The 24,893-nt window shown below is 37.0% G+C and overlaps 1 protein-coding gene across 3 annotated transcripts in view; it reads left to right on the top strand.

Moving 5' to 3' along the window:
* Nachra7 (nicotinic acetylcholine receptor alpha7 subunit) overlaps positions 1-24,893 on the top strand; it is a 187,470-nt gene that overhangs the window by 142,043 nt on the left and 20,534 nt on the right. For all 3 annotated transcript variants that reach the window (XR_013001910.1, XM_076378315.1, XM_076378314.1), the window contains exons 5-8: positions 14,666-14,846; positions 17,341-17,416; positions 20,507-20,701; positions 21,671-21,757. Coding sequence is in view for 2 of the 3 variants with exons in the window: in XM_076378315.1 (XP_076234430.1) it covers positions 14,666-14,846; positions 17,341-17,416; positions 20,507-20,701; positions 21,671-21,757 (539 nt within the window). In the remaining variant the exon portion in view is untranslated. The remainder of the gene's footprint in view (positions 1-14,665; positions 14,847-17,340; positions 17,417-20,506; positions 20,702-21,670; positions 21,758-24,893) is intronic.

Genomic DNA, 24,893 nt, shown 5'->3' with positions numbered 1-24,893 from the left:
AGTAGTTCAGGCAGCATTTTAAGGGTCTCAAAAAAGAAACATTCAAAAGAGGACAGTTTTCCTTGATTCTATCGCGGTTCATTCCGTTTTAAACGTTGCCTAGCGTTTAATCTCGCCCAAAAAACGTACTTTGCCGAGGCAGTCGATTCGTTAAGAACGATCCAGATCCTGAACTATCAAAAGTTACTGGTGGCTGGTATGCAGGGCAGAAATGGGACGGCGGGCCAAGTGGGTCAGTCGCATTAAAAACAAAGCCACCGCCACTATTTAAAGGGAACCAGGAAAAGTATCTCCCCTACCAGCGCGGAAATACATTGTCGGAAAACGCTTGCGGCCCCTATTGTTTTTAAGTAGGTAATGTATCGGCTCCGACCCGACGTCGTATTCGCCGAATTAAAAGTTTAGTTTAAGACGCGTTGAAAAGAGCGGAAGGGACAGGACCAGCAAGAATTTTGGAACGGAATTGCGACGAGGATTTGCGCAATTCACCACGTGTTGTTGCTCGCCTCTTCGCTGGTTTTTCCCCTTGCTCTCTATCGCTTCGCTATCTGCGTCTGCCAACTCTCGTTTGGGAGCGGTTGCTAACAGGATCGGGGTATATAATTTCTTGTGCTTCATACGTTACTCTATGCATTCTAATGAAATGGATAATTCTCAGGTAGGATCTGTCTTAATTTTGTTATCATGCAAAACGAGCACACTTAATGCGAAAATGAAGAATACTATTTGGGAAATCACATTTCTATAGCTTGTGAAAAAGAGAGATAGATGAATCTGAGGTATTTTAGCTTTTATGGTGTAGTTTTTGTATGAAGTAATATATTTAGAGAGTAGAAGAAATTTCTGTTTAAGGTACAATTTTTTTATTTGTATTCATGAAAGCGTAAATTTGGATCGCAATTACTGTCGAGAAGAGTATTTAAAAATTAGCTGAAATATAAACTATCTGGCACTGAAATACATACGCGCAATAATTAGACTACGGTTTTTTATACAATTTGATATTTTTCTAAATACAGCTGAAGCAATGCAATGCTAGATAAAAATTTACTTCATCTTCCATATTTTATATTTTCGAATATTATATGTATTCTGTAATTTTGTACACATTTCAGCCTTCTCTGAGTGCATAAAAATTCACAGACTAGGAATAATTAACGACATTCTAATTGCAAAACTAAAGTAACAAATATAGTATAGCTGTGGTCGTCAAAGCGTAAAATAAACCATGTACTTAATATTGAACGCATACGAGTCTCCATTTACGGCAGTGTGCCATTAGGGCTACGAGGCGAATCTCCTCCCGTTATTTCCCTCGTGGCATAAACTAATTCCCGCGGAAACAGGATGCACGTCGACATGGGGAAAAAACGATATATTTTCCGAAACGGTGACGCGATTTGCAGTGGATCCTCGTTTCGTTGAAGTGTGCGCTGCATAAACCCTTGATACACGTACGTGACACACGTGCATCGCTTAATTTACTTATCGTCGCTTTATAAATATACTGCTTCAATCATTTTGTTACAGCGGATTCGGCAGCCTTCTTTCTCGTTTGAAAACTTTTCAAAGAAAGAAAATATAGAAATCTTTCTGTCATAAAGTTGAGCAAATAAATTTGTAGGTAAATTTGTATTAGGACTTTTAAACATAATTATAGTTTACTATAACTGAAGGTAATCCAACTTCAGTAATTTTAGTAAATTAAAAACCACTGAAGGACGTTGTCGTATTGTTTGATATATGTAGGCACATTTTATGGTTTTATGCTACTGTCAACGCTGCGCCTGATTTGGCTAAGAGATGTTGGAAGTAGAATAAGTTCTCAAGTCAGACACACTTCAGACTCCTTTGAGTATATCTTTAGCTATTAATAATTCGATAACAAAGATTGAAATGCAATTTCATTATTTTTGGTATTTTTCTTGATTGGAGTTGTAAACCATTCTTAGAACCAAGTTGATTTTTTAAATAATGTCTAATTACTCATGAACTTGTAAAATTAAGTACTTCCCCAGAGTCTCTAATCATCTATCTGATATGTAAATAAATTTGTGAAAAAAAGTTCTGCGTATAAGAATGACTAGTTTTTCATTTCAGTTACACTCTCTAACATGTTCTGTAGATTGATTTGTAAAAGTAGAAGAGATTTGCAAAATAAGCGAGTACTACAAAATGTACATAATTTTATTCTTTGCATCGATATTTTCGCTTAAGCTACTCGATAATTTATAACAGAAGCGAGAATTGAATTTTCGTCTCTCAGTTACAGTGATGTGACAAATTTTCAGCTGTATTTTGCTCGAATTCAATAGTAATAGTTTATGTAGGTTGAAATTATGTTCGTTTGTACAGCACGTGCGAACGTATGGTACCTATGTACCTACATTACATACATACTATTCACGATCCTAAAATTTGCTACGTTGGTAATTTCGCTAGACAAATCGCGGCTAGTAAATCTATTTCGTACATTATTAATGAAAGTTCACAGGAAATCTTTACACTAACGACCATCTCGACGTAATTAATTTCAGTGATTATATGATATTGCAGTCACGACTGTTTATTGCAGATCAGGTTTACATTATTGAAATTAACATTAATCACATGTCTTTCAGAACTTCAGAACTCTACTGTTAAAAAACATAATTAAAAGAAAAGAGATAATAACACACGTTTTGAGTTCGTCACTCTTAAAAATACTTCATAAAAGCAAATAAAAAAGTGAATATAATTTTCACTTATGTAACTAACAAGTTCGTAATCATTAAAAATCCCTGCAAAATCGAAGACATTGTCAATTATTGTGACAGAAGAAATAACACCTTCCAGAATAGTTAGTACCAAGTGAGAAGGTCTTGCACATACAAGCGCACAGCTTCCGCTATTTAAACAACTGCTCCACTCTCGAAGACAGTCAAACGAATTCCCGAGGACTCGCGGGCATTTTCGGGCGCTCGCGTTTGCCTCGAAGGTACTTGAGCATTCTTGCTATAGAAGACTCCTGAAAATTCGATTCTGTTATACACAGAAATATTTCTTTCTTTCTAATTAAACAGGGAGAAGAATACCAAGCAATATCGTTATTTCACTTGCCATAGACAATTGAATTCACTGACCAGCTAACACTCATACCAACGTGAAGAGTATTTTTCGAAATATTGCTCAGTGACCGAGTCTTTAAGTCAATAAATCGACCGCTTCATCAATTCCTTCTCTCTGGTCATGTTTACCAGCGTTGCAGGTGGCCCAATTAACGAGTCTCGCACTGCGCTTTCGTTACAAAGTCAGCATCGTCAAGTGTCGAACTCGCGTTGATAGGACGAAAGTAGAGCAAAACTCGTTTAATCCGACTGCGCAGGTCACCAATTAACAGTATCAACAAATGATTGATTGACTAACAATAAGCCGATTTCACCTGGGGCATATCTCTCCAATGGATTGTTTCGCGCATGCTGTCCCTTTTCCAACCGCTTTCGGCCATGCTTTCCGTTCCTTCGACAAATCGATTCACTATCTGATGCTTTGAACTCAAAACAAGCTCGAGGAACCTTTCGTTTCACTGGCTGCAGCTGCAAGTGACAGAGATTTGTTTGAAGATTTTTCGTATCAGTTGAATATTAACACTGTATTAATAGGTCACGAGTAACTCGTGTTTCGATTCATTTATATCGTAGTAAATAACTTGCCTTATGCGCATGACTAATCATTTTCCTGATTTGTGAGAAATTTCACAATAAATGGGCGCAGAAATTGAATTTATTTAAAGCAATGCAATCTAGGGTAGATAGTAAAATACAATGTAATGGAAAATTGAATTCCTTAAAAGAGTGTGACATGCAATTCAGGAAATAGTCATAACCGATTAAGACGATACTTCCGCGATGCACGTCCCAAATGCATGGAGTGCAAAAACGCAATCAGTAGCATTTTCCGGTTGAAAATGCCCACCGATAGGACAGTTCCCGCTCATTTTCCGGTCGGAACAAACAGCCCTAAACCCATTAAGCTTGTTTCGGCTATTTCGATGCGACAATTCAATCGCTTCTGGTCGAATTTCTGCCCATTTCCTGCAATTAACCATAGGCATTCGAATCGAAATATACACCTTGACGTATCATTCTAATTTGTTGATTTAGAGCATTACAGTGATGCTGTCATTATCTTCTAATAGTGTCTTTCTCCAAGAAGGTCTACGAAGAATAACATATGTTACCTCTCAAAAAGTAATAAATATACGTAAAAGTAAAAAATGTACATATATATGATGAGTGACGAAAAGTTTCACGAAGATTTTATGTTACATATGAAAAAATTGCCGAAAATCTATTTTGTTTTACTTGAGTCTCTCCCTGTTAATAGCACACTAGTGAAGACCAGTATCCCACTAACTTCTTACATCATTCTCCTAACATTTTATGTAAAACAGTAAAAAATCGACGATGTCCACCATATTCCTTGAATCTGCAATCAGGTCCCGACTGAAGCTTTTCGTCGCTCATCTGACAAGTGCCGAAATCTCATCGAAATAGCACGATCTCCGGAAGCAAGCGTGAACAAGCGTGCATCCATAGTGGGACGGGATTTCATTTCGCACGACCGACTTCCGGGAGGAACGGTTGGTGATGTGAGTCAGTGACTCGATACTAGGTCACCGTCACAGACACTCTTCCTCGGGGGTCGCCTGTGTGCAGGCGCATATAAAGGAGAAAATATCCGATTAATATGGCATAAATATCATTTGAGAGAGCGGCAGGGTGCCGCGGGAGCGAAGGAGCCGCGGCAGTTAGAAGGATACGCCGCTTAATGCATGACAAAATGAGTTTACATTCGCGACGGGGATGGCGTGGACCGTTTGGTGGCGCGCAGTAGGGCAGAGGGATGAACAGACGAGGGGAGCACCGGTGCTGCTGAGGGTTCGACTGCATAGGAAACTTGGAGCTGAGCCAAAGGCAATATGCATTAGCCATCGCGTATTTTGAAATTCAAGCCAAAGCAGATTAAATCCTATTCCTGGACCCCTGCTCGGACCGTGCTGGGCCTCGTCCTACCCTTTCTTCCTTATTCGACCAACTGCCCTACTATCCTGTTTGCGGATACATAATAAACACGCTTGCCCTCTGGCACGGCGATGGTCGAATTTTTATAGCGTTCCGATTGCCGCGCTAATCGATATGCGGTCACCCAAATCTGCTCCCCTGACCAGACCTCGTTGCTCTTTGCCCACTGTTCATTGAACGTTTACGGTGTCCCTGCAACGCTCGTGTCTCGTCGAGCTGTCGGTTTTCCTAGCTAAAGCTAGATTTCTCTGTCGTACTAGCGGCTGTCGGGTAAACTAGGGAAGATGTAGTGTATCCAAGTTCGCCTGCTGATGAATGGGTATCGAGGCATTGTACACAGGGTGTCCTACTTTTTCCCGCGAAACTTTATCAGCATATTCTACAAGTGGAAATAAGGAAAAAATGGTATATGAATGTTACGTCATTGAAACATTCTCCTTTTTTTCTTCTATGGGAAATCGAAGACAAATTAAAATATCAATTGGAATAAAAAATTGTTATAGATTTCTCCTTGAAACATAAAATAATTGCACACTTGCATTCGTTTATTCCTAGATCCATTGAGAGCCTTATTTCGATGTGTAAGCAATAAAGGCAAGAGGCTGTTAGATCTGGGAAGCATCGTTGCAAGAATTCAAGCTTCGAAGTTCGAAGAAACATTACTTCCTCATATGTCGACTCCATGACTGACCTCTACTACTTCTGTAGTATCTATGATTCTAAGGCAAAACAACCTATGTTACATTTTCAAAAAATTCAAGTTCAGAGCTCAATGGACATATAAACTACAGAATTTATATTCTCAGAAGAAAGAAAACTAAAAAAATTCTGTTAAAAGTAAACAAACACAGTTTAGAATTATCAAAAATTGAAGAATATTTCTTCCTCCCCACGTTCATTCAAACAATTCAACTTCAACCAACCCATTTCTCTTCTCCATACATTCATAAGGAACGAGACCATTGAAACGATCCCATTTCAATGGTTTACTCTCAAATCGCTCTCAACTGAAAATATCTTATCCCGAGAAATCTTCAGTCAGTATCCCCGTACGTATCATCAATCGAGCCAGCAATCAGCTCCCAAATGTTCAGTATCCCTAGCCGATAGTCCCATCCCTCGCAGACTCCTGAAATGCTCGTTCATCGGGCGTCCCGCTGCGCGTGCTAAAATGTAAATAGCGATTTGGTAGCGCGAGGACGCTAATGTCCAGGAGCACTTCAATTACCGTTTTCATCGGAATGCGGCCAACCGAGGCGAAAGGAAAGGCGGCCAGGTTTCGGTCGCTGCGGGCGCGGCTTATTGAGGCCTAAATCAGTTTGGCCAGGCATGGCCGCATGACTTTCCAGTAATTAGGTATTGAGAGATCGTTTCCAGGACGTCGGACAATATATCGGTAATTGGTGGCGGCTGGGGCGCGATTCGGTAGCGTGCAATTTCGAATGCTAGCACGATCTATCCGTCGGTTTGTTTTCCATCCTCCGTCCTCCCGTCCCTTTCCATTCGACGAAGATTAAGTGGTTTTCAGGCCCTGCGGGCGTGAACAGTGCCAGAGATATCCGTAGATACAATCGAGCAGGTGGAATTCATTCCGGCGTCTCGTGAATGCGATAGATATACGTGTACATATATAGAGGGTGGAAATTGTAAAGCGTTATAGACGAACGTCTCCAAAAATATTGATTACTCGCAAAAATGTTTTGGATGAAAGTTGTTCAGCAGCGAGGGGAATATCGTGTGGCGAGGCTTTTATTTTTCTCGGTGAACGCGTATTGAAATTACATTTTATAGACGGTTCGACATGAGTGTTCAAAATGTTAAAGAGTGATTCTACGTGTCAAGATAAGACGAAAGTGAAGGAAAATAAAATTGTATTCAAGAATGCGTATAATTCACGGGAGATGCGCCTTCGGCTGACTTATTAGGTCTTATTCTACTTGAGGCGAGTTACCTACGTTAAACGCAGCGATGTGAGTAGAATGAGTCGGTGTCATACCTAAAGTCAGACACATTTCACGTATATTTTAGATGCATCTTTAACACATAATAATTTGGAAATGAAGTATCAAACAGGATTTTCTTAGTCTTTATTTTTGTTTTGTGTTAGTACTTTGCTGATACCTGTCATTGAACACCCTCTATAATATGCAATTGAAACATTTGTAGTCCATTTCAGAATCCTCGTTTTCCTCAGCTGAAGAAAACAGTTTTTCAATAATTCTTATAAACATTTGAAGTGAAATAGATTTTTTTGAGGCCAGAGAGACATTTCGGAATACTGCATCCACTTAAATTCAGTTACACTGCCCATTGTCGGACGGAGGTCCCAGGCAAATGTAATATTTGAAGTTGCAGTTTCATTGTAGAAAAATTGCAGATATCACAGCTACTTTTCATGTGTTGGTCTATTGTGCTGCGTTGCTTGCTTTCTCTGAATATTTTGCAGCGATTGAGCGGCTCCATCAACTATGTATTGTATAGCCGTTTTTTCAATAGGTTAGCACAACCGTGTCGAATTTGACTACAATAGCGACATGCGTTTTCCTACCAGTGTAATCTATAAGACTGTTACTCTCTTAAAAAAAAAACATTTTATTAAATCTCTTATGGTGTTTACTATATAGAGTATTAGACTACAGGCGAGGTTAAATTTAAGAGACACTATAAAAATAAAATGACAATCTAAAATAGGAAAACTTAACTTAAATTTGTTGAAAATGTGATATAGCTTATTTTGCCTTACAGTCACAGATTTAGGTGGCCTGCTTCAGCTTCGACACCTTGTATATATATGTACATATTATGATAAAAATTTATAATGTGTCGTGTAGCAGGTTTACAAAACTCTAAAATATTAAAGAGATGGAATCGCGGATAAAACAGCTTGTTTTCGGATGGAATAGGAAATAACATTAGCTGGGGATTTAGGCAGATATTGAAAACGTATTGTTTTCGACGGATAGATGATAGTCATTTCGCAATACGTCGGAAAATGCGGTCACCAGTGCGCAATTTCGAATCTGACCGCGTACAATGCTGCGCAATAAGACCCATACATCAATGAGCACCAGAGAACACTGAATATCTGAAACTGTTATCGAAATCGGTGATTCTCCGCATTCGATGTGTCACACGGGCTGCTTGTTGTTTCATATTATGAATATTTGCATTAGATCACGCGTTCTAATATCATCAATTAGCCTATAGTTGCAATCGCTTATGATAGATTAAATTTATTCCTGAATACATGGTATTTCTTAATAGCAGGTGCAATTTAAAATTCTAGATAAAAATAGAAATATTGTTTAATATCACTGAATAATATATAGAACTACACTCCTATCTTAAAGTATTAGGACACCTATTATCTTCAATGATCTTCCATTCTACAAAATAAATTAGTGATCAGAAATTTTAGGGGTGATTCTTCATTCCAGAATAAGACGAGATTTTGCTGTGTCTGACTAGAGACTTATTCTACTGGTTTCACTTTGTTTGAATTATTCTACTGACTTTGTTGTGTCTGACTTGAATTCTACTTACGTAGAATATGTTCCTCGTCAGATATTGCACATATTTTAGACAGTTTAATTGCAATTTATTACTGTTTATAGGACTTTTTTAAATACATATGATGTGTTAAAGTAAGCGTATTAATACTTTTTGATTCGGGTGTATTTCTGTAAAAGTACTTCTCAGAACTAAAGAAAATTACCTCTCACAATTAGGAAGGATTGGCATTCGATATGTTTGGAATGAAATATTCATAGAGTTTCATAGATTTTCGCGACTAGCGTGTTTAATGGGGAGGCACAAGTGGAAAGTAGTTTGGCTGAGGGTGCAAAGCGATTTTTCACTTCAAACGACAGGAAAATCTCAGCTGATACGATGAATCCGTGGACATTTTCGAGAACTATCCTGGAGTAGCGACTTTGCCAAATGTCGTGCAATAATGGAGTTATATCTACAGAACTGGTTGCACAGTCGGGTTTCAAATCGACAATGGTGTCTCGGTTCAAGCAGCTATTTAATTCACAACGATGTACTCTAAATGTTGGAGATCCTTTACAAGGAGCAGAAAATTCGAGCGATCCTTAAGCGTATCGAATATTTTAAAACGACACGACTACCCCATACGTTTGGAATAAAATTCGAGAATTTTCAGAGCTTTTCCATTAGATCAATTTCTCTCTTTTTATTAGATACAATGACTTTTAAAACTATGCGTATATTTTAAATCTATTACATTTGTTTCACTTATCATTTGTTACTAAATGGAAACATGACAAAATTGGTAAATGGAAACATAACAGAGTTGAAAATAAACTCACCTGTATAGGAGTGATCATACAGCCTCCTTGAATTAAATGCATAGTGTCCTTTCCTTTCTGTGTATCCTCAATTATATTTCGAATTCCATGGACAAATATCGAAGCATTGCCATTTTCTCGAGTTCGATGAATAGATTCACGAGGGTGGCGCGTCAATCCGCTAATTTGGCCAAATCAAACGCGATTCTCTCTCGAATTTCGTGTAAATTGCACGTGCACCTGGTCACTAGTTTCCACTTAAATTCAGTCTCGCTTATCAAGCTGGGTCGTTCTTTTTTCGACGGGCCAGCGATCGCAAAACTCGACCAATGCCGCTGCACAAAGGACCCAATTGCAGTTCACCAACTAACGTCGCTCGTTTTTCTGTCTCTACCTATAACCCCGATCACGGATGCGACCCTCTTGCCTTTCGATTTTCCAGCTTCCTGTGTACCACGAATACGAGGTGGCGTCGTGAAAAGGTTTCGGAGGCCGATGAACCGAAACTATTTACCTGGTCGGACTTGGCTCCTGCAAATACCAATAGCTCTGAGCTATAGTCGTGCATCTGCATGTGCGATGACCAGATGCATAGTTGACAATGGGGGGAACGATACAATACTGCCACGAGAACGTTGGAACGATGTTTGTAAAAGCAATTTTTTTTAAGCTGCCAGCTAGACAATGTTCAAATTCGCGGCGTAGCTTATCGAATGTTGTGAATTCCTGGCGCAGTATATGCAAATTTGCAATTTTTGTCGGGTGTGTTCTGACTGAAGAAAAATACACTATGGATGTGGAATGACATAAGCTGCACTTGAAAATATGAAGGAAAAAGAAAGAGTGTTACAAAAGAATTTTATTAAGAAAATAATCATTATTTTCCAGTAACTCTAAATTTTTGCAGGTTTAATTATCATAGAATTCTGAAACAGAATAAGTAGCTATTTCTATTTTTATTAAAAAGAATTTTATTTATAGCGAGATACTTTTGATATTATTCATTTGTTATGAATGAGACATTACATTAAATCCATATATACTAAATTGTCACTGTAGCACCAAAATACACTAGCTAAAATAAGCTAAAGTAGCTTTATCCGAATTTCAATAAAAGCGAATAAAACCCATTCACATATTTGACCAACATGGTCTCACTGCGTACTCCAGATCTAAAGGTACACTTTCGTGTGACACTAATGGCGCGAATACATTACTGTCACGTCACGTGAAATCACATTACATATTACAGCAAATTTATTTCATATTTTATCAAGTGAGTTCACGTGACGTGACAGTAATGTGTTCGCGCCCTAAGTTTCACTACCACGCCTAGTTTTCACGCCGACAAAAGTAAACAAATTTAACGTCACGACCGTAAAAGTCACGATTCAGTGTCACGTGAAAACTCACCATAAATCACAATTAGTTAAAAGATACTGCAAAGATACTGCAGCCCTCAAACTCCATTCAAAATGTCCCACCTTCGAGCCTGTTTCACAGAATAATACCGAATGATAGATCTACCCAGCTCCTCGGCCACGAAAGAACCTAACCCAGACAGATTTTATCGCCCAGCACCTGTTAGAATTACAAATCTCCCCCAAATCGGCTCTTATCCCTCGGAATGCATCTGAGGACAAATGTTTACATATAACCTACTCGAAGCTTAAACGTAAATCGATACTAATTCATCGCTGGCTGGCGAACGCGCGCACAGGCACATTATCTACCCCGAAGGTTCCGCGACTCCGATGGGAATTTAATTTTCGCCGTCAAAGAGGACGCGTCGCTTATGCAAATCCAGCGTGCGGCAGAAAGAAACGCGCATGCAGAGAGTGCAGTGTGGTGTGAAAGGGTGGAGGGTGGCGAGGGGGTGGCAGAGAAAGGGTGGCGGTCGTGTTGGTGGGTGTGGCAGGGCAGCAGGGCGAGTATGAGGTGGTACAGAGAGGGTGGATTCAAAAAGAATGAAATAACGGATTGGGTTGCGGCCAACTGGCCAGCTTCCAACCAATCCTTAGTCGCCTGGATGCAGGAGTATTTTATGTATACTATCCACCCTCCTTATTCCCATGCCCCTGTGGGTGCATCCCCATTCAAAATCATATTTCCCTGCGAACTCTGTCCTTTGGGGGAGCCGGGCCAGAAACAATAATTGAGAATGAACCCGCTGGTTCCTCGAAGTTCCGCGGCATTCATTAAGGATACTTGCGCGACTCCTTCGCTGGACTGGCGCAGGTATCGCGGCAATTTTCGGCCCGAGTTGCTTGCAATTGAGAGTGTAAACGAAAGGAGTGCCAGGGATGAAACGGTTAAGGATGCCAGGAGTTAACGTAGGAATCAGTCTCCTGCCTGCGAGGGGGATGATTTCTTAACGTGGAGAGGGCTTATGACTAGGCTACTGGGTTAGCTACTATGGAGCTTTTTACTAAAGATATTGAATTTTTTTTTAATTGTTACACTTTGCCAGAATTGCAGTGTTTGAACTTCAATTTGATATGATGAAATGAAACCTTTAATAATGTAACGATGAACTTATACGGGGTAGCCTTCGATATTGTAAGGGGATGTAGGAGATTGAAATTGGAGCACGACATGACTTATGATATAGTATTCGATCAGCCTTCATTTTGGGATAATAATGTCTTATAGTTAACATATGTATCTTCTATATTAACAATCAGAGAATTTTATAATTTTACATATCTACTAAAGGACAGAAGTAGAATAAAAAAGTTTTAATACGTGTTGTTGTATCTCCCATGGTTTAATTTTTGTCAAGTTTTAAATATTCGAAATGTTCGTAAGAAATGTATTTTTTCAAAGGAAATTCCATAAAGCATTAATCGTTCTTGCCATTACACTGTACATATGTGTAACAGTTTACGAAGCGTGGAATTCAAAAGTTGAGAGTGAATAATCTATCTTTCCTGTTACCGTTGCTAAATCAAGACAGCTGGAACGGGGTAGAGAATCGAACGAGCAAGTTAGATAGTTCTCGATTCAATGCTCTTCCGTTCAACCGTACTTTCTAATGATTGCTTTAGTCCAAAGCTTTGAATTACCTTCGAGTATCGACCAGAACCCACCAGTACTCGTATTTCGTGTGTGCTTTTTACGAGAAATCCACTAAGATTCATTTTAATGTAATTGTATTATCTGAACTGTGTTTAAGTCGACTTACGTATATTTATTTATAGACAAATTATTAAATTAGGGACGTGTACTTATTCACATGTTTACAATAGCTTAAAAAATTGAGTAAAGTATGAGGACATTCCATAACATAGTTTCATGTTTTATGAACAAATCAGAAGATTCCTCCGTTTACAAAATAGAAAATTGATACCATGTTTCTGTATGAATTCTAAACTGTCTCATGAAGTAGTATTTATACGAGTATTCCGCTTCAATGCTCTCATTCATAGCATCGCTCGAAGATCAATTTTCTTGACAAATATTCAGTGTAGTGTTGACAGTGCTATTGTTAGAGCTTAGGGCTGAATGTTAGCAAACATGCTAAAATAAATAAAAGGAGGTCAAAGAATGAGAGACTTAAAGCGAGGAGACACTTCGAACGTTTATCGATAAATCAATGTCACCAGCTGCTTTTCAGCCCCGTCGATTCATCTATTTTACATATCTTTCGACGTTCGAAAATCGCACAGCGATTCTATTGTGAAACTACCAGAGGGTTTATAAATATTTCTTAATGGTAAGACGAGCCCACGCAGGATTCGACGTGCAATTTCTACCTTGTTACGTAACATAAGTGGAACGTAACGAAATGTAACAGGAGTGTTATTGAATAACTAGAGTATAGTTACAAAGCTCGATGGAATTTCCTACAATTAACATTGCAGCGTCTGTGTGAGAAAAGATGAGCGTAGTGTGAGCTTGAGCAATTTGGTACTTCGTAACAGCCACTTGAAACAATTTAACGAGTTTCGAAAACGCATGAAGAACAGGAGCAATTTACTGGCATCTGTTGCTTCAACAAATGTCAATTCTCGTAGTAATTGTTTTAATTGCTAATTAGACCTTCTCTACGGTCTTTACAGAGCTAAAAAATTTTAATATCGACCTAGTCTAATTCCCTATTATCGCGAGTGGATGCATCAGGCGCATTCGATATCCTACCTAATTATTTTCCTCTCTAGGCTATCGATTAATAAATCGAATTCAAATGAAAGGAATGATCTACTTTTCCTTCCTGGAAAAATTATCGCTTTTTACGAGTTACACGCGCGTGCTTTCAGCACGTTTCTAAATGGTAGATAAATTTATTACATCCGATAGCTACGAATTATCGCGGGGACACGTACGTGGGATAAATCAGCCTTGCACCACGTAATTAGAATTTACAGTTTCAGAATGGTGGATCTCGTTGAACTTTTGAATAGAAAATTGTATGACGAATGAAGAATGAGATTTAATTATTATTTACAGTACTTAATATACGGTGTTGTAAAACATGATGAGATTAATTATAAATCTTGTAAGAGTTACTACTTATATTCAAAATTTGTCTAAGGGAAATGTTACTTTATTCTAACAGTGATTATTGCATTTTATAATTCGTATTGTCATCAATGTATATTTTTGACCCAAATCTGTAAGAATAATTCTTACAAATTTTAGGATAGCATTTTTCAGAGATGAACCAGCAGATCTATTTCCTCATTCTTCTGAAAACAGAAAAACATTTGAAACACACGATTACGTTTTCTAGAAAGATACCATTAAAGTTTATATCCCTATACTCGAATATTATATTTTTCCACAAAATTTCTGTTCCTCACTAGAAACATTTCAACTTTCAGTTTCTACGTTAACAATTATTGTATGCTAATTATTCACAAAAAGCTCTACCAGCACATTCAATTTCATCGGTCTTTTACACCCTCTCTAACCCAATTCTGTTCTCAATTATATCATCATAATTTGAATGAAAATTTGTTTCATTGAACTCTTCGATTCGCGCAGCCACGATCTATACAGTGAACTAAAAAGGAAATAGAAGATAGACAGTATTCGTTAAGGTAGTTCGAAGTAAAAACCGTTTAGCGCAGTGAGGTTAAAAAGTCAACGAGAGTTTGAAAGCTCAACCCCTATTTCATTAGTTTGAAGTGAAGAGGTGTCAACTTAACAGCGATCGAGTTCGATCGGTGAAACTTTGGCTGTTTCCAACCGTGCATGCTCCATTTTTAACCCTTAGCGAAGAAGTCCCAGACGCCGCTTCGTTTAAAAACCAATCGAATACCGTTTACCATTAACGATTGTTCGTTACAGCGCGGATGAAGGGTTCGACGGCACTTATCCGACGAACGTTGTGGTAAAGAACAATGGGACCTGCTTGTACGTACCGCCTGGCATATTCAAGAGCACTTGCAAGATAGACATTACCTGGTTCCCGTTCGACGATCAACGCTGCGAAATGAAGTTCGGTTCCTGGACGTACGACGGATTTCAGGTACAGAATTGCCTTCTACAAAGTGACTGATTCGTTACTCAAAATTCAGAATATTGACCAGTGGTGGATTTAGCCTTCGAGGGGTCTGAGGCGTGTTAAAAATGACAAAGTTGCAAAAGTTTTAGACATAGCGCATTCAACGACCGCCAAAAACTTTAACAAGGAGTGTCCACGAGCATGGAAATCGCTTTCAGGGTAAGACTGGGTGTAATTTGTAGTATAGACATAGTGTGTTAAGAGTCTCATACTGTTCGTCAAAATGAGCTTTTGTTCTTGAGAAATTTGACTTTGAAGTTTTGTCGTAAATGTAGACAATCTTTTGCATAAACACTGTGGTTATAATATTACATATATATTTTTTTAAGAAGAGCTACTTGCAGAATTCCATGCAACTATTGGGATGGTACATGTCATAATAGCATGAGAAACATAGATTTTTGGAACCACTGCACGAGTAAAAAATACTACTTTTTCGTCACATTCACAAATTTTACGTTTCCATAAATTTTAGGGAAAATCAACTTGATTTATATTTTTGAAAGCTGAAATTTCTTAAGAACAGTAACACATTTTGCCAAACGGTGCGAGGGTTTCATTACACTATGTATATACTACAGATTATATCCAGTCTTATTCTAAAAGCGACTTCAACGTCTGCGGGATCTCCTTGTAAGACATTAGATGCATAGTAATCCGAATTAGGTCGCTGAACAAGAATTGTCTCTTAAGGTAACAGTACTATTCTTACATTGTTATTAGCATGTGGGACCCCGGTTTTTACAAGGCAATTGCCTCAATTAACTATGGGTAAATCCGCCACTGATATTGAATGTGATATAAAATTAATTCACAATAATGTGACTGTGCGATATAGTAACAGATTAAATACGAATTTGAACTTCGTGAATTGATTTCTAAAGATTCTAATTCGAGGTCCACGAGAGCGTGAAGCGCGAAATTTGAGTGATTTAATGTAGAACTATAAAAATCTAGTTTACAGCTGTATTCAGTATTATGTATTAGTTTAAAATATTAAATCGATAAAATACTACGGAACGCTTTGTAGTATTTCACTTTTTAAATTACAGTTTTTATTGAAAATAGTGCTTACACATGGGTTTAAAATGGGAGAAGTTTGTCATTGGGCATAGTGGCAACTATATTATTGATAATAATAAATCACAGTTAAAAATGTGTTATGTTACATTTTATTTTCACAAACGCCACGAACTTTTTATCTGACCCATAAACTATTAAAAAGTGTACCAACAAGTGGTCAACTTACTCTTTATTTTATATTCTGTATCAATTAAAGATACGTATTTATTTTACTTTTAGGTGATATAATAATAAAATCATAACAACACGGTATAAATTATTCAAAAAGTAAAAACTATCAAAAGAAAGTGAAAGAAGTCAATGATTTTAGCTTCAATGATGTATTAATTTTCTTCCATCAATAATTGTTAAGTATTTCATTAAATGTTCAATTTTTCATTACATATTCTATTTAAAATGTATGCCCCATCGACTTGTTATAACTTTTCTTAACTAACCCAATGAAAAGTAATGAAAACTTCACTGCTCTTTAAAAATCCATAAGAAATATTTTACAATATAAATTGTCTGAGCACTTGTGAGTGCATTGAATATTTGATTCGCTGGAGACCTCCAGAGACCTCGATCTGTCTGAATAATCGAAAGTTCCATCAAGACAAGGGAGAAATATCCGAGAATCGATACTTGTATAAGAATCTGAAAACGTCTGAGCCTTCTTCATTAGTTGTTCGTGAACATTTCGAATAATTAAAATTGAGGATGCGAATTACACGGTACGACGGAATTCGAGAATGCTCCAGGGTTCATTAATTAAGGAGGACAATAAGCAGAAGTAGCGAGTGAAAGGGGAAGAGAGACGCAAGGAAAGTGAAATATACGACGTTTTCCAGCGTTACATTTGACTCGGTGAATGACAAACGAAACGCAATATATTCTTTGCAAATTTCACAATATAATTTCATTCATAAATGTTTTCACATTCAGAGTTTCACTAGGAACTCATAAATCTCGAATTTAAACAATTGGAATTCTGACATTTAACTAATTCAGTACATTTAATAGCATTATTATTAAATTATACGGATAATACAATAATAGTAAAGTATTGTTACTAGACTGTAGATATTTATGCAAATTCAGATTTCCATAAACAACACTACAAAAACGAAGATTAAGTAGAGCTTTGTTTTATCCTCCAGATATCATAATACCTACTGTACTTTGGGTATTTCATATATTTTTATACTCTATACGTATAAACATCAGCAGTCTAATTGTCACTCAATAAAAAACAGATATAATTTCGTGGAATCTTTTCTGAAGCCTAATAATTTTAGTGAAACTTTTTAGCAATTTCTGCGCTAGAAAAAGTTATTTATTGCACGCTACAGCTTGAGCAGCCTCTCTGTAATCGATTACTATAAATTTTCAACAGTTGGATCTGCAACTGCAAGACGAGGAAGGAGGTGACATTAGCAATTTCATCACCAACGGCGAGTGGGATCTGTTAGGTGAGTTTTTACAAGCTTTATCAGGGATCGTTTTTTCGACGTGCTGAAGCGAATAGTTCATTCTCCGTGAAAGCGATTCCACTGCGATTAGCAATTCTAAAATCCTCCACGACGTTCAGGACACAAAGGACCAATCAATCGTTTCATAGGTCGCTAACAGATGCACCTCTCTACTAGGAGTTTCTAACCGAGATTTTCGTCGTGATTATACATATGTAAAGCCGACATTTTCCAAGGCCAAATACGAAAAACAATTAAAACTTCGAGTTGCGACTAAAATGCTGCTCTCAATAGTGTGTCTTAATAGGCAAACTTTTTATATAACCTACACTGTACTAAAATAGATTCATTCATGGATCAATATTTGGAATTGAATTGAACTTTTTTCATTTTCGTACTTTCTAGTTTCCAATTCCGCCACTTTTTGAATCCCTAAATTTTCGAATATTTTATCGGTTCAAGACATAAAGATAAAACAATTTTTTTTCACAAACATATGATTGTCTGTCTGGAATAAATCAGAGTCTAGAAATCAAAAGATATAAAACATTAAAGAAGAATTGTCTGACAAAAGACTAAGAATTAGTATTATTCGCAAAAAATAATTTCTGACATCCCAAATAGTTTAAAACGTATTAGTTGATAAAAATAGTATCCAACCAAATCCTAAATCTTTGTAAAAATATTATTTCATTGTACCTACGAAAGCTCGCTTATTTCCCTCCAGAGAGTAATCGACCTATTTCTCAAATCACTATTTAATCGAAAATATGGATGGTAACTCTTGAACCTAATAATGGCGGAACTTAATTTACACGCTTGCAAAATCATTTATATCAAATGGCAATGGATAATTGTGTCGTAATGAGCCATTAGTACAGTGGTGCTGCATCAAATTGTTTGCCCTGATACTGCGGGAGATCGCGCAATGTTTACCTTGTATAGACAAGGTTTTCTCCGACGCGAGCGAATTTACATAGTTACTTTCCTGCAAACGGCAAATCCCTCGGCTATTCATTATCGTACAGAATATGTAAACAGTACACACATTCGACAAAACTGCAAAGCAAATAAGGTAAATCCATCATTCCCTGCTTCTTCATTACTGTGTTGTCCTCTTTATTAATTGTTTATTCCTCATTTTTCATTAAAATGGAATAACAAGTAAATATAATGAATAGTAGTGCTCAAAGTTCAGAAAATGGAAATTGCATTTCATTTATTATTTTAGAATTTATTATTTAATATACTATTGACAGCTTATGCAAATACGAGATGGTTAATTTATTAAAAAAGAAAACATTATGTAGATATTAATTTTTGAATAAGTGTATTCATCTATATCGTTAGTGGATAAGATAATAGTATCATGAAGTGTACAACAGAACTTGTAATGGTACTTACACATAAATATTAATGAGATCGTTATTTATTACCTTAATTTTTCTTGGTTTAAGAACGCATGATCGTTAACCTTTTTGCTTTCATTGAACGATGTTTCGAACATAACTCAAATGGCTTTGTCCTGTATTAATTTAGGTGTAATGTTTGAACTCCTCGGAACAGTTTGTTTTAAGGAGAGCATATATCACTGTCTAAAGATTCTCGAGTGTCTCTTTATCAAAACGTTTGGTAATATCACGAACAAACAATTTCTATGTTATTACCATTTAACTGTTCTCATGTGCAAGTGCCATTTATCTCGGCATGAAACAAAGCTTCAGTAATTGTCCCACACCATTAAACGCTTCTACCCTCTCTATGCACACAGCTACTTTAAGCTTGCATAAACTAGTGAATTCCCATGAAACAATTGTTATGAAAAGATGATAGGGCTCCCTTGATATTATGCAAAATGGGAACAATATTCAGCGGGGGAACATAAACTGAAAGAATAAATTCTAGAGTGGTGATCAATAGCCGAGTCAGTTATTTATTATTACCTACAGTTTCAAAGAATACACAAGAAACATAAATTCTGTCGACGTTCCAGCGGAGAAGAGGATCTTAAGAAAACTGTAAAATAGATGTGGCTCGGTCTGTGGATGCGTAGCTATTATTTCCGTGGATGTGTACGCCCTGGGCGCCAATGTGTACACTCCCTGACAAGAAAGTGGCACACGTGCTTTATGTACCGCTTCTTCGCGCACAACTGATTGAAACTGTGCTAAACTAAATTACTTCTTCGTGTCTATAGGGGGTAATATTTATATGGTACCCATAACTTACGAAAATATAATTATAATATGAGAAACGAAATATAGCACGTGTGCTATCTTTTTGTACAGGAGTGTATATGTTACATATAGAAGGCTTACGAAGTTCCCTGGCAGAAATGTGTCTTAAGCAACTCCAGCCGCAGGAAAATGTGGCTGTAACTGAAGAAACGCTTGAAAATAAAGTCGCGAACTCTCTTCCGGTACGTTGCTCGAGATAATTCAAGTGCACAGTGCGCCTCAGCATAAAATAGTTGAGTCTTCGCTATCGGGCTAGTCTTTTATTTCAGCAAACCTTCTCTAAGTAGAATCGTCGACTTAGACACATCTTTCAAATTCTTTGCATTAATTATTCCATTGACCTTAGTCAGCAATATTAAGAAATGAGAAATCAGAGACTTTAGTATTAGATGTGTCAGTGCGAAGAAGTTTTATGAAGTACCCTTTATCAACTATAGCTTGCCATAACTAAAAATATATTTCATACCTGACGAATGAGTTACTCCATTATAATTGATGTTGAATAGAATTTACTATCAGATTGAAAAATGAAAACCTATAAAAGAAGCTAAACATATACCTAACAAATATTATTTTCGTCCCGTGAGAAGTCCCCTGGAAAATATTACGAGCAATGCAATCCAGAGGACTTCTCGTGGAACACGAATAGTATATATTTCTTTTTTGGTACCTGTTTTTCATTTAAACGTCAGTGTACTGACAGTTCCAGAAAAATGGTAACCAGGAGATTTGTAGTTTGCAGAAGAAATTAATGTGTGGTGGGTTGGAGCAAAAAATGATTTACTTTTCTCTTCGAGAAGAAATGAATGTGTGGTGGGTTGGAGGGAAAAAATGATTTACTTTTTTCTTACAGGTGTGCCCGGTAAAAGGAACGTAATTTACTATAACTGCTGCGTCGAGCCATATATAGACATCACGTTCGTGGTCATCATCAGAAGGCGGACTCTTTACTATTTCTTTAACCTGATCGTGCCATGTGTCCTCATAGCTAGCATGGCCGTTCTGGGATTTACGCTACCACCGGATTCTGGCGAGAAACTCTCTTTAGGCAAGTTTGGTACTACGTTTGCATGTTACGTGTACTCCTATTTAGGTAACATTAGACGTGACACTTATGTCCAACATTCCACTATATCTGCGATATTAGACTGCAAGTTTGTAAAGAATACTTTCGAGCATCTTTAACAGATTTTATTTTAGTGTACTTTTATCAAATATAGAAATGTATACTCTCTGTCTAATTCCACCAGTTAGGCATCTAGATTTATTGAGCACTTCATGATTGTGGAAAAACTATGTTGCAAGCTAAGTAGCTTTCGTCTAAAATCTAGAAGACTGAATTTATACATATTCATAAAAATCTGGTTAGATAGTGCAACTCAGGACTGAAATTTACGAGCAAAAGTTCTAATCGATTACTCAGCTGTGATATGTTTTATCACACATGAATTTCATTACAATTCATCCCCTGAATTCCAGTGATTACTCTCCTTTGGCAAGTTCAAATCGCTTGACCGCATAATCCCAATTCCACGCAGGTTCCGAAGCACCCTGTAACAGCTTATGTGATTCGATTCAGTCCAGTTCTCGTAACTGGTCGTAACGTATCAAATGCTCAGGCGTTTGTCTATCAACGAACTGTTGGAATTTATTGATCAGTTTTCTGCAGTTCAAAGAGTTCCTATTGTTTTTGCTTCCATATATATATGCACCTGCTAAAACTCAATCTATTGCGGAAAAGCTCGTACTGGAAATAGCTTCTATTATCTAGTCAGATCAATTTGAATAGCAATTAACGTATCGTAAGTCTTCAGCTGAGCCTGCACAATGGAATCTGAAAATTGTGTATTAAATTAAAATTGTATGTATACTATATTAATATGTAGGTCTTTATGAAATCTCCTGAAATTACTTAAAAGGATTTAAAACCTCAATCTGTGATTAGAGATAGAGAAATAAAAAACAATTTATCACGTTGATTCTGATAATTATGTGAACGATGGAACATCTTTTACAGGTGTAACCATTCTCTTATCCCTCACTGTGTTCCTGAATATGGTGGCCGAAACAATGCCAGCGACGTCGGATGCCGTGCCCCTATTGGGTAAGTCCTCAAATTTCCAGCCCCCTTTTATTACTTCGTTTCCCCAGTCACAGTGACCCCGATGTTCTCCTACATCGAAATAAAGTCAGACGTTTCACGAGGTTGACCTAGAGAACAATGGTAGGTCTCGGAGACGAGAAGATACAGCCTCGGCTGATCCTTCGTTCATCCATAATTCACCTGAGACGTCAAATATTGGACCGTGTTTCGAATAGCGGATAATACCATCCTGAAAAGTCTCGAGATCGTATGTGTACTTTCCCGTTCTACTACTCTATGAAAGGTTTTCAGTATTTCGATGCTCGTTAGGATATACAGAGTGTCTCGTTAAGTTCATCCAAGCAAATATCTTTGAATCTATTGGGCGTATCGAAAAGTACTTCAGACGAAAGTTGCATGATTTCTAGGGCCATGTGGTTTAACGTCGGTCGTTTCTTCGCAGATAAGGCGGACACGAAATATGTATATGGTACAATGCTGTGAGAGGTTTAAAATTGTTTCAAATACAGCGAAAAATTATTCTGCAGTTCTTTCACTATTTCAAAAATGAAAAGGATAGCAAATGTTTCCTTGGTTTAAGAAATAGTCTTCTTCATAGGAAAGTCTTAAAAAATGTATCATACATTTACAGTATCCACTTTCTTAAGATGTGAAAGCGATTACAGCATTCAGTCTATTCTGTGTTCCATGTATTTTTAAATTACAATATATGAATTTGATTAGTAATACTTGTAAATTTGAAGGATAGTATTGAAATTGCACGATGGCATTTACATGGTACACCCTGTGTATAGTATTACGCGCGAAACCAGTAGACATGTATGCTCGATGACGCAATTTCATAAGAGATTTGGATTGAAATCCGTGGCGGAATTAAATAATGTAGTTTCGATTATCCCCTATCTTTTGTCCATTATACGGACGCTCGATCATCTGGACGCTTTATTGTTCGCAAAATGTACTTCTCCCGTGCACTATGGTACGTTCATCTCTGCCGTTGAATAAGTTACAACCAGCGTCGATAGCATACCGCCATTTCATGGTGAATCGGATTACTTCTTTACCTGTGTGTAACATTTCATTTGATATTACGCGAAACCATCCCAAAAGAAATGAGTCATTGATCTCACTTCCGAGTGTTCTTGAGGGTATGAGTGAAGCACTTGTTCCACTTTGGATTGCAAAGTTGAAATTCACAAATGTACATCTTAAATGACTTTTCAAAAAATTTGTGTCTTTGTTGTAATTAGAGTTTGGATATAAATACTCTACGTGTCTCATGAGAAGTCTCTTGGATAGCGTTGCTTCTAATGCTTCCCAGGGGACTTCTCATGGGTCACATATAGTAAACTGAACTAGAGGAAACTTGTGCACTGAAGAAAATAAATATAAGATATAAGTCTGTAACACAGAATTAAAATACAAAATTTTTAACGTCGATATCTTGAAAATAGAAATATGTTATATCATTTTGCCTTACAATCATAAACATTAGTTCTAAATTTTAAAGTTATAAATTATATTTAGTATATTGAGTGAACATGTTACGAAATATCAAAGCGGGACTAAAAAGTGTGTAGCTTAAAAATTTGTGTTCGTATTGCAGACAATTTTACTGAATATTCAAAACATGTTATAGTTTGACCAATAATTCGGTAAACGAATAATCAGAGATTGAAATTTTGAATTCAGTTGTAAATGATTAACTCAAAATTCCAGTTTCATTACCACTAACAATTTGGCATATTGATTAAAATCCAATATTACATTTTCTCAGTCACGAAATATTAAATCTTTTTTGAGGAACATTACAGTTACCCAAAATTTGCAAAATCCTCTGCGTTACGAATTATCGTAAACTGAAACACAAATAAATAAATAAAACCCCATAATAATCGCACAAAGGAATTAACATTTATCTATGTATTCCCTGAACATCAGTTTTACATTCAAATTTCTATAAATCTGCTTACATACATATTCACCAAAATAGTCCATAATTTAGTGATAAAACATCCCATAAGGTAAATGCTAAAAACTGGTCTTGAAATCCGCGACAGTGATAAAGCTCGAGAACTTGTGTCATAAGTCATAATGTCGCTTGCAACTCGATAGTCATTTTCACCAGGAAAATTTCAATATTTATTATCTCCAAGAAAAGACGAAATACACTTCCTCTGCGATTTATTACCATAATGCGCCAGATGAGAGGAGGAAGGGAGCAGTGGTACTTTTTCGGTTCAGTTATTTCTTCGAAGCTCTCCACTTCCGGGATCCAGTGTGCACAGGGCTTATGCACGAATCTGGGATCGTTTACTGTACAGTATTACTCAAAAGTATCCGAACACTGATAAAATATTTGGAAAAACTACATAAATGTTATTTAGATGACTAAAATAGCAATCAAAATTAATATTTATCATAGTTTCGTAAAATAAACTGGTTTTACATTTCTTATATATTTAAAAACTTAAGAATAATGCAAGAAAATTAAATGAGAGTTAACTTAAGACTCGAGTTCGTGTAGGATGTGTCTGACTTAAAATTTATCCTACTGTCGGCGTACATTAGCCGAGTCAGACGCAGCGGTGTAAGTAGTATAAGTCAACATAACGAATCAGGTCAGACATTCCACGCATCTCAGATGCACCTTTAACAATCACTTTAAGCTCACTTGCGATATCGTCGTCTTTCACTCGACTTGTCATCGAACTCTGTATTTCTTATTCATTATAAAATCTAAGAGATTGAAATATCAAAATAGAGCAAAAATCGTGAGTAACGAAATTTTGAATACATTCCCATACATTAAATCATACGATAAATCATAGGTACCTTTAAAAGCTTATATCTTTTTAATCAAGCATTTTCGATTATAAGTTTATATGATCTTTTTTCAACTATTTGCCCCCAGTAACAGTATAGTATAAGCTTGGCCCCAACCTTTTTGGACACGCTGTATACTCGGATACTTTTGAGTGCCTAGCATATCTAGGTATCCGACCCTGCACGATGCACCACTGCTGTAGCTTATTGTATGTACACGACCCTTTATCGCGGTGGCTGACGATTCCTTATCGCAGTCAAAGCTGTTTCACTGACAATAACAGTCGGTTATATAGGCAGTAGTAACAGT

This window comes from Calliopsis andreniformis, chromosome 5 (genome assembly GCF_051401765.1).
Source record: "Calliopsis andreniformis isolate RMS-2024a chromosome 5, iyCalAndr_principal, whole genome shotgun sequence".
NCBI classification, from domain to species: Eukaryota; Metazoa; Arthropoda; class Insecta; order Hymenoptera; family Andrenidae; genus Calliopsis; species Calliopsis andreniformis.
The sequence above is the reverse complement of the archived record's forward strand: the minus strand, read 5'-3'. Positions and strand labels throughout refer to the sequence as shown.